The 10,913-nt window shown below is 44.6% G+C and overlaps 1 protein-coding gene across 1 annotated transcript in view; it reads left to right on the forward strand.

The window, feature by feature from the left end:
- The first annotated feature begins 365 nt into the window (after positions 1-365).
- SGCD (sarcoglycan delta) overlaps positions 366-10,913 on the forward strand; it is a 129,811-nt gene continuing 119,263 nt past the window's right edge. The window contains exon 1 of the mRNA XM_049775763.1: positions 366-554. Coding sequence (XP_049631720.1) covers positions 366-554 — 189 coding nt within the window. The remainder of the gene's footprint in view (positions 555-10,913) is intronic.

Raw genomic sequence — 10,913 nt, forward strand, 5'->3', positions numbered from 1 at the left:
AGTTCTTTGGGAAACACAATTCTTTGTGGGACCCTGCTCTGTGGAGTACATGGTTCAGTCAGGAATATGGTTCCAAGGGGGATACAGCTCAGTGAGGGGGGCATTGCTTTGTGCGGGACCCTGCTTTGTGGGGGACATGGCTCTTTTCAGAATAAGGCTCTTTGTGGGGCACAGCTTTTTGGAGAGACATGACTCCAGGGAAACACAGATCTTTGGGGGGACATGACAGTGTGAGGCATGGTTTATGGGATGTATGTTGCAGAGCCACTGGGACACACTAGGACCAACTCTCCTCATCCAATCTCTCTCATCCATCCTGGTAACAGGTTCTTTCTCTTTCTCCCTCCCTCCCTGCCTACCCCCAGATGCCCCAAGAACAGTTCCCGCACGCCCGCAGCGCCCTGCCTGGTATCGAAGGCCCCCAAGTCTACAAGGTGGGCATCTATGGCTGGAGGAAGCGCTGCCTCTACTTCTTTGTCCTGCTCCTCATGATCCTCATCCTGGTGAACTTGGCCATGACCATATGGATACTCAAAGTCATGAACTTCACAATTGTAAGTGACTCACCAGGCTCTGTGGCCACCCTATTGAGACTGGTGAAGCTTTGACCTGTATGTCACTTCCCATACAGACCCACTGCCCTTTGTTGTTACATAATTGCATGGAGATGAAGGATTGAAGACACGTTAGACAGACAGAATCAATGTCCTTAATTATAGTAATTGGTGATGATGAACCCATAGAGATCCTTCTGGAACATTCCCAGGTTATAGGGAGTGAGACAGTGGGGGATGTTGAATCAGTGGTCTTTTTACAGGAGCTGGTATGTCTAACAGATGTCACCCTATTTGACTCTCTTTTTTTTTGGGGGGGGTCACAACCAACAGTATTCAGGGGTTACTCCTGGCTCTACACTCAGAAATTGCTCCTGGCAGGCTCAGGGGATCATATGGGATACCGAGATTCAAATCACTGTTCTTCTGCATAAAAGGCCTATGCCCTACCTCCATGCTATCTCTTCGGCCCCCTATTTGACTCTCTTTTTTAAATGTTTTTCCTTTCCTGGCAAGAAGTTGAGTCAAAGTCCCTAAAGGGCAGGGAATGGGAATGGGGGTGACAGTGTGGGTGCTGAAGCCATACCTTGGGAAATGTGATGATAAACATCTCTGTCTTCAAGAATCTTCTAGAATCTGCTATCTCCAGAAAGCTTGTTAGAAGTGGTATATGTAAATAGAGCATGTAAAGGGACCATGTAAACAGCCTAGAGAAACTTAATAGCACTGTGATATGAAGGCACTGCTCTTATGAAATAGGCTCTTTTCTGGTATTAGTGGTGGTCAAAATTCAGTGTTCTCAGAGCTTTTCCAAAGCAAGTGCTTAGGAGGTGAGAATCATGCCATTAGCCCCAATTGGTGCTTCATCACCTCAACACCTGGGAACACGCAGCGATAAAGCATCCAGAAATTGGTGTTTGCTTGCAAGTTAAAAGCATGTTTTCCATCCATCACAGGTAGAAAACAGATTATTCTAGGCTATAATTCTATTCAGCAAATAATAATTTGCTAGCAGTAAAGAGCTTCACAAAGAGTGAGGTGTAAGTCAGAGGTCATGTGGGGTAAAGGGGAGCAGAACAAAGGAAGTAGATGGAGTTAAGATTTTAATGCATGGATGTAGAAAAGCTGAGAACAGTGTTTCTTAATATCTCCTGTAGACGCCCAGGATATTCTTGTGGGGGGGTTGTTACAGGTAAAAAATCACAGAACTGGAAAGAGAAACAACATAATGACTTGGGGTTAACTGGCAGAACACAGTGGGAAGTGGGCACAGAAAGGAAACCAGGTCCAATGGATGCTGGGAAACATGGTGAACAAACTGATCTGGAAGAAAGCACAATTGCTTTGTGGACCTTCCTATGTGGCCTTGTGGGATCTGGGCAGATTTTCCCCAAAATACTCCATTGTTCTGAATGTGATTTGTTGCTCTGGGAGCTCATCAGAAAGAGTTTGGTGGGCTGGACAGAACAGCCACTAAGCACATGCATGGTACCCCTGGGAGTTATCCAGGAAGGACCCTTCCCCATAGCTCCCTGGACAAACACCCACCATGCCTGCCCCAGAAGTAAAGTGAGAAAATCCCATCTCAGCTTGCTTGAGGCAGAATTTCTGGACTTTGTTTCTAGACAGTAAGACACATACAGTTTTAGTGTGAACCCCTAGGAACAATCCCAAGTCTCCTTGACCCAGCCTAGAACATAATCTAGTGCTCAGAGGTTACTCGTGCCTCTTTGCTCAGGAATCACTCCTGGTAATGCTTGGAGGACTTTATGGGATTCAAGAGATCAAATCAAGGTTGGGCCCATGCAAGGCAAATGTGCTACAGACTGTGCTATCACTCTGGCTTCCTCTCATTTCATCTTCAAGATAGCTCTACAGAGCTGTAAATGCTGACTCCATATGGTCCAGGGAGATGTCCACGCTCAGAGATGTTGAGCAACTTGTAAAAGACACACAGAAGGAAGGGCAAGAGCTGGGCTGAGCTTTAGAGTCCACCTTGTCCACCATGGGGTAACTCCAATCCAACTCAGAACTCAGAAGGAGACTCTTGGCCTCCCCCATCATCCCAGCAGTGCAAGTTCATTACTGTGGAGAGCAGTCCAGGGTTGCTGTGAGATTTCTGTGTTGCCTCACTCTATTCATACTATGCAGCTTTCTCTTTGCTTCTCACTTCATTGCTGCATCCTGGTCCTAAGGCTGTTCATTCTAGGCTCTGGGCAAGGACCACTAAAGGAAGAAGCATTTAGAGCCACCTCTGTCCCCTGAGAAGAGGCTCAGAACCACCACACAGATATGTGAGTCTCAACAGTGCCATGTCAAGGGGAAGGGCTCAGACTTGTGGGACCTGGCTGTATGCATCAATGATTGTATGACTTCTAGTCAGTGCCTTGAGTTCTCTGAGCCACAGTACCCGTGCTTTGAGCCACAGTATTGCTCAAAGCTAAGCACAGCCTTCCTCAAGGCAACCTAGGAAGAAGAAACAATGGAATGTGTGCAGGGTTCAAGGAATGGAGTCTTGGACTTGCAGGATCCTTCTGCACTGAGCACTGCTTGAGAAGTGTCTTTTTCTGGAACCTTCTATAGGGAGGTGCTACTGGGATGCAGTTTTGCCAGGGTGGAGGGACTGTGAGAAGTGTTTATTCCCAATCTCTTGTTGGGGCACTGCCTGGTTTCCCGCCTTCTGAAGCTGAGAGAACACTGGGTCTTTGTCTTTGGGGCTTTGGCTGGCCCTCAAGGCACAGGAGCCTTCTATCTGCTCTATTGATGGGTGTGTGTTTGAGTGTCTGTGAGAGAGGAGAGTCTGTGAGTGTTATGTCTGTGAGAGCATCTATGTATATGTGTGAGCAAGTGGGTGTGTGTATATGCAACTTTTGGTGTGTAAACATATATTTGAATATGTTAGTATGCATGCATGAGTGCACCTGTGTTTTAATGTCTGTTTTCACGAGAGTAGGTCTATGTGAATGTATGACAATGAGTGTATGTTTTTAGAGTTATAGGCATGTGTGAGTGTGAGAATAAGTGTGTGTGAATGAATTTATGTGTGAATGTATATGAGAGAGTATGGATCTGTGTGAAAAGTTATGAGTTTGGGTGTTTTGGTGTGTGTGTAAGTGGGGTTGTGTGTGAGTGAATGGGACAAGTATGTGTAAGAGCATGTGTGAGTCTGTGTTTCTGTGTAAGAGCTTCTGAGTATGCTTTAGTGCATGTGTGTGAGTGTATTTGTGTACATATGTATGTGTTTTGTATATTTTTAAATATATATACATATATATACATATATATATATATATATATATATATATATATATATATATATATGAGTGGGTTTGTGTGTGCATATTGAGGTTGTGGTTTGCTGAATTTCTACATTTTTCTGTTTTCCCCAAAGCCCAGGAGCCTCCTCTGATAACCCAAGACCAACTTTTGGTCTTAGCACCGTAGATTGTTCATCATTTTGTGGAACACACTGTGAGGAAATCATTAGGAGGAAGTAGCCACTGTAGATTCAGATGGGAAAGATGGACTCAGAGAACTTGTGATAGTTTTTACAAGGAAGCACGTGTTGATTTATGAAGGCAGCAGATTCTAAATGAGGCTGGTGCCCAAATTAGGTAGTGAAAAGGTTGTGTTTTGGAGTTTGGTGTTTGTTTATTTGGTTGGTTGGTTGGTTTGGTTTTGGGTCCACAACTGGCAATGCTCAGGGCTCTGCAATCAGGGATCACTCCTCCTGGTGCTTAGGGGACTATATAGGATACTGGGGATTAAACCAAAGTGCTCTCCCTACTATTTTCTTGCTTGGCCCTGAAGGGTATTTTTAATCAAGACCTTCTGCTAACTACCATTCTTATGGAACACATGCCATCTGGAACTGAAGCCTGAGTGCAGAGGAGGAGAACATCTAAAAAATAGTATGTGAATCTTATGGTTATGTGCATCTTGTAGAGCAAAAAAAAAAAAGTACCTATTTCAATAATGGGAAAGGAGCAGCCTAGAGCATGAAATCACTTCAGAGCTGGAATCAGGGTCCTGGTCTCAGTCCTGGAGAAAGGTATACGGTTTGCCTCCCTCCAGCCACTCTTAGAACACTGTAAATGAATGAACTGGTCTGAATGAATGCATGAGAAGTGTATGACATTGATGCTACATGGCTGCTAGATCACAGGGGAGCATGACAGCATGCTCTGACCCAGAATGAAGGTTCTACCATCACAGCTTATCCAACAGTCCCAGTCCTTCCATATGTAGCCACTATGTTGTGACAACAGATAGGTTGAGTCCCAGAATGCCCGACTTCTGCAGGTTCCCTACACGATTAAGGATGGTTTGGAGCATGACAGAGGCTGGACACTGGGATCCTGCCATCAATTGAGAAATTAATTGGGTGGATTTGCTTCTATGGGGGCTGTTTCTTTAGAACATCACTAAGCTCAATATGAGTGCCTAAGGTTATATAGGGAGTCTATTTTGTTCAGTTTGTTGCTTACTCGGAGGGAAAAAATGAAAGGGTAGGGAAGGGAAGAGAAGAAAAAAGGGAAGGAAAGGAGAAAAGAAAAGAAAAGGAAAAAGGTGAAAAGAAAGAAAAGGAAAGGAAAGGAAAAGGAAAGGAAAGGAAAGGAAAGGGGAAAGGAAAAGAGAAAGTAAATGAAAGGAGAAAGGAAAGAAGAAAGGAAAGGAAAAAGGAAAGGAGAGGAGAAAGGAAAGGAAAGGAGGAAGGAAGGAAGGAAGGAAGGAAGGAAGGAAGGAAGGAAGGAAGGAAGGAAGGAAGGAAGGAAGGAAGGAAAGAAGGAAAAATAAAACAAAACAAAACAAAAAACTGTTATTTTAATGCCTGATACTGGGTGACTATTTGACGGGAGTATGAAAGAGGCACTGGTCAAAATAGGAGGCTTGTTTGTTTTTGTTTTGAGCCAATACCCAGTGGTGCTTAGGGCTTACTCCTGACACTGTGCTCAAGAATCACTCCTGGTAGGACTCAGGGACCCTGTGAGACACCAGGGTTGAACCTGGGTTGCCAATGTACAAACAAGTGCCCTCCCTGCTGTACTATCACTCCAGCCCCTGGATGGTTTTTATTTTTAATTTTGTTTTATTGAGACTTTGTGATTTACAAAGTTCTTCATAGTTGGATTTTAGACATACAATGAATCAGGGCCAATCCCATCACCAATGTCCACATCCCTTCACCAGTGATCCCAGAGTACATCCCATTCAACCATCTTTTGTCCCCTGGCCTGCCAGTATAATAGGCCCATTTAGATTGCTATAGTTTAGGTCTCTTGATTATATTGTGTTGACGTTGGCTTCGATTTTAGTTCTGTCCTTTTTTATCTCACCAATACACTTGAGACCACTTGGCCTGAGGCCCCCAGACTTCCAGTCTGGCTCAGGCCATGGAGCTATGCTGGAAGTTGCAAGAACACTGGGATTGTACCTTGTCTCTGACTGGGAGGAAGAAAGTGGCTCTAGAGCTGAAAACTCAGGCTGGGGGAAGGGGCTGCACCAGGAAAGTCTATCATTACACAGATTAGAGATGCAATTGAGAGGTTCAGAACATCATTGCCCACCAATTACCTAGCAACTCTACCTTGTCATTGGAGTACTACTTGGGGCCTTTCCCTAAACCGTGCCATGGTTTTTCTCCACAAAAAATTCCAAAGCAGAGGTCTGGCATGATAGTATGGTGAGGAGGGTGCTTGCCTGGTATTTGGTTGACCTGGGTTCAATCCATGGTAGCCCAAAGTGTCCCCTGATCACCAGCAGGAGTGATTCCTGAGTGCAAAGTTAAGAGTAACCCTTGAACATCGCTGGACATGGCTCCTAAAACAAGTAAAACAGGAATATTGATTCCATTTGGTTTGTTCCCAGCATCCACAGGAAAACTCAGAAGGGCTGTAGTGGACTCCCTAGTGGCTGAGAGAATGTCACTGCGCTATTAGTTCCCACTTTTGATTGTTTGCATTTAATTAAGGGGTATTCTGGAGAGAATGAAGGACAGCATCACCTCAAAATTCTGCCTTTGAAGCTTGAATAATTGGCTGGAATGCCTGGGTCTGTGACTTGCTGAAATGACATAAGTCTCCAGATGGTGCCTCAAAAAGGTTCTCATCAAAGCTCAGAGGATTTCATTTTCTCAACCAAATCGAAACTTCCCGAGCCCAAAATCTTGATATGTCAAGTGTTGGTGAAATTGATAGAAGCATAATTCATCTCAGTGAATCATTTACATCATTTTGGATTTGGGTCTCCCCAACCCGCCAATCCTGCAGTCACCTTTTCTCAGTTCACCTCTAAACATCGCATATCATATTATATTCTAGCTCTCCCTGGTAAAGCTAAATCCATATGCATAGCTCCACAAGTATGTCCCTCTTTCCTCTGATTTATGGCTTCCATCCTGGGAGGCAGTGAGCAGCTTTGCAAACCATGTGTTCTGTTTGGAAAAAGCACAGCAAAAGAAAGGCCGGGTAGCTGTTGCTTCAGCTTTGATGGAAGCTAAGGGGTAATTAGCAATCTGATTTCCGTGTGTTGCCTCAGCCTGTGCTTTCTCATAAAGTTCCCTGCATGCTTTCAATCCACTTGAGTGGCAGCTCAAATGACATTGATCAGTTTCATATCCCAGAGAATGCCTCTTACTTCAAAAACCTCTGCATTTTCACCTTTCTCGTCCTAAGAATGGTAACATTACCTTTAGCACAAGTGATTCCCTTCACAGGGGTCTTTGGAAAATCATAATGAACCCTTAATCTCTGTCTAACCTCTGATGTGCTCTCTTTTTTTTTGGAGGGGGGGGCTTACATTCTCCCACAGTGGTGCTCAGGAATTACTCCAGGGCTCAGGTGACCCTATAGGGTGCTGGAGATTGAATTTGGGTCATCATTTGTGCAAGACAAGCACCCTCCCTGCTCAGTCCCTGATGCCTGCTCTCTTGATCAGCAGATCATTTTTTTTCTGGCGAGTTCCCTGGTCAACCCACCCAATAAGACTGTCACTCAGTGGTCACATGGAGATGTGGTATTCTACCTTTAATGTTTTTCTGAAAGGGGTTGTATAGTGCTTTGTGACTTTGGTGAAAGCACCAGTCAGACAGTCAGCCTCACCATCTTGGATAAAGTAATAGGAAAAATATTGAGTCATAACAATACTCACACTCAAGAGTCTGAAATCCAGAAAGTTTATTGGAAAGTAGAAGAAAAAGAAAAAGAAACTCCCCAACTGAGGAGGTACTTAGTACGTGACTAAATTTAGTATGTCTTGTTTTGCTGGGTGGAGTTAATAGGGACACTGAGTATTAGTATTAACTTGTCAAGTGATAAGAATAGTATTGAAGAGTCATAGCAGTAGCATAGTGGGTAGGGTAGGGCATTGCCTTGTACATGGCTGACCTGGGTTTGATCCTTGGCCTTCCATATGATCCCCTGAGCCTACCAAGAGTACTTTCTGAACAAGAGTCAGGAGTAAGCAGTGAATATTGCTGGGTGTGCATATCCCCCCTCCCCAAATGTAATAGAGGCTGCAGAGATCTGACAAAGAGTGATCTGGCCTATTTAGGCCCTTTGGGGTTCTCTTGTTGACCATTTGCCTTCATTTTCACCCATTATCTCTTAATATCTGTAAGCCAAGGTTCTGGGCCAGAATTTATGGTCTTGGGAAACAGAAAACTTTTTTTCCTCAGAAAGAGCCCAAGATTTTGTGGGAATGTATAAAATGTGGAACAGCTAAACAAAGCTGCTCAAAGAATCTGCCAAAGGGGAAATTGAGGCTACTTCTTTCATCATGGAAAATATTAACTGACTCCACCTCAGTGGAAAGTGGGCTCCCCAAACAACTTAAGAGAACCCTAGAGATCTAGGCAATTCTACCCTTTGCATCTTGCCCAAGAACACAGATTTGCTCCATTGGGGAAGATTATGCATAGCCATGTTGCTGCAGGACTGCAATCAGGGCCAAGGGTACCCACTTAGATGGGGAGTGCTAACTTTCCAAGTGTAAAACCCTAAGTTTGGTCCCCAGTAGTGCAAAAAAAGAAGATCACCATTGTCAATCTACAACAGCCAAAGTTCATGAGGATTGAAAGGCAAGGACAGTGCATGTGGCATCTGAGAAGAGTCAGAAAGAGGACAAACACTGGTGCCTCTGATGTGTCCTCCTTCCCCTTTCCAGTGATGTGCTCCCCTTCATGCTCCCAGGTTCTGGCCCCAACTGGTGGTTTGTACTCCACAAGGAAGAACATTGATGTGTAACTGTTCTAACCTGCTGTTTGTTCTGGCTGTGCTCCTCCTTGGTGCTGTGACTCCATTGCAGTCCCTCCTGGCCCCTGTGCCTTTCCTCACTGGCCAGACATTGTGTGCACCCCCAGAGAGCTGGAAAGGAGGGGTTCACCATGGTAGAAGCAGGTGGGACCTAGCTTGCTTTCTTGAGGTCTGGAAGTGGAGTCAGGATGGGCCAGCTTAGAATCCACAGATGGGCAAGAAGGTAGGAACTTATATAGTGTTGGGTTCTGCAACAGCCTGTGGTCTGTCTGGGTGACACAAGTCTTAATAGAGAAACATTCTTGAAGGTGGAATCCATGATACCAGATCCCCAGAGTAGAAAAGCTGTTCCCATTTACCCATACTCAACTCCCCAAGTGCACTGGGTAGGCCCTGTTTGCTGGGTCCAAGATCTGCCTTTTCTAAGAATGGGTCTTTGGGGCTTCTCCTTGGGTGCTCCTAAGAAATGACCCTGCTTATTTAGTGCTCCATAGTGGGGAGCTTGTCAGCTGTGGGGATGCGGTCAGGAAAGGGAACACTATGACAGTGATAGGTGAAGTGGCCATTGGACCAGAGCTAGGTTCTGAAAGAAGAGAAAGGAACATGCATGTATTGTAAACCACAGTGCCTTAAGGGGGGGTGCCTGTCATAAAGGCTGAAGAGCACCCCAGCTTAGTTACTTTAGGTTCATTTCTAGATCTCTGATTGTCAGCGCTCTCTGCATCCCAGTATGTGAATTCCTAGAAGGAAATAATAACTGATCCAGAAAGAATTTGGGGGAACACAAAAAGGCAGTTCCATTTATTCTCTTAAGCGTAACTATGCATCCTCTGTATGACTAAGATTAGCCATGGGAAGTGTTTGAGGCTAGAGAGAAGGCTCTGCAGGCTAAGCATAGGTTTTTCACACAAGAGGCCCAGGTTTGATCTCTAATACTGCATGGTCCCCCAGCAACAGGAAGGACCCCTGAGTAAAGAGTCAGAAGTAGCCTTCAAAGAATGAAACAGGAAGGAAGGAAAGGAGGAGGGAGAAAAAAGAAAGAAGAAAGTAGGAAGAACTGGGGACTAAAAGAGGAAGGAAGGAGGAGTGAATGGAATGAGGGAGGAAGGAAGGGAGGAATGGATGAAAGAAGAGAGGAAAATAGGAAGAAGTGAGGAAGGAAGGAAGAGAGGAGAGAGGGAGGAAGGAAAGAGCTTTCTGCACTTTGTCAGGACCTCTGCCCCACTAGCTCCCCATCTCTCTGGCTCTCCCTAAATGCCTATCTTTAGTCTCAGAGGTTGTGAAAGGTTGTGCAATCTGGCCTATAGGTCTCGGCAGATTCCATTTCCAACTCCTTCTCTGCCCTCCTGTGTCAGCCCAAATGTTCCTCCACATTGCAGAAAATGTGAAAAAACTGTGATTTACATCTCCTTTCCTGCCAGAGCAGAGAGGGATAGGCATCATCATGCTACAAGAGGCACTTGTATTCCATGGTGTAGTTGGTCTCAGATCATAATCCAAAGGTCTCGACCCTGGTTTCACTCCTGCCTGTGTGAACATTGGTATTTGTTGGATGACACATAGGGGAGACATAGGTTTGCTCTAAAGGGGATATTGTGGGGATATTGTATGTTCATCTGCTGAAATTTCTGGTTTTTCTTTAACCCTCATGATTCTGTAGAACTTGGAAAGAAAAATGTGATGTCATGTTACTTCTATACCCCCTCGTAAATCCAGGCTAATGTTGGTTCTAATGTTCCTTTTTTTTTTTTTTGGCTTTTTTTTTTTGGCTTTTTTTTTATCTGTCTATTTGGTAAGAATGACTAAAAAGTCAGGAATGCATTAAAACAACCCCAGGAGAGCCTGTATTTGGAGAAAAAAAATCTAAAAAAAAAATCATTTCAAATGGCCAGAACAATTTTACAGTGGATAGGGCATTTTCTTCCCTTGCAAGAAACTGGCCTGGATTTGATCTCCAGCATTCTGTTGGGTCCCTTGACCCTTCTGGGAGTAAGACCTGAGCATAAAGCCAGGAGAAAGTCCTGAGCACTACTGCTTGTGGCCCAAAAACAAGCAAAAATCACTCCATTTAAGGATTAATATCACAGGAGCCCAAGACACATTTCAC

Source organism: Suncus etruscus, chromosome 6 (assembly GCF_024139225.1).
Source record: "Suncus etruscus isolate mSunEtr1 chromosome 6, mSunEtr1.pri.cur, whole genome shotgun sequence".
Lineage (NCBI taxonomy): Eukaryota > Metazoa > Chordata > Mammalia > Eulipotyphla > Soricidae > Suncus > Suncus etruscus.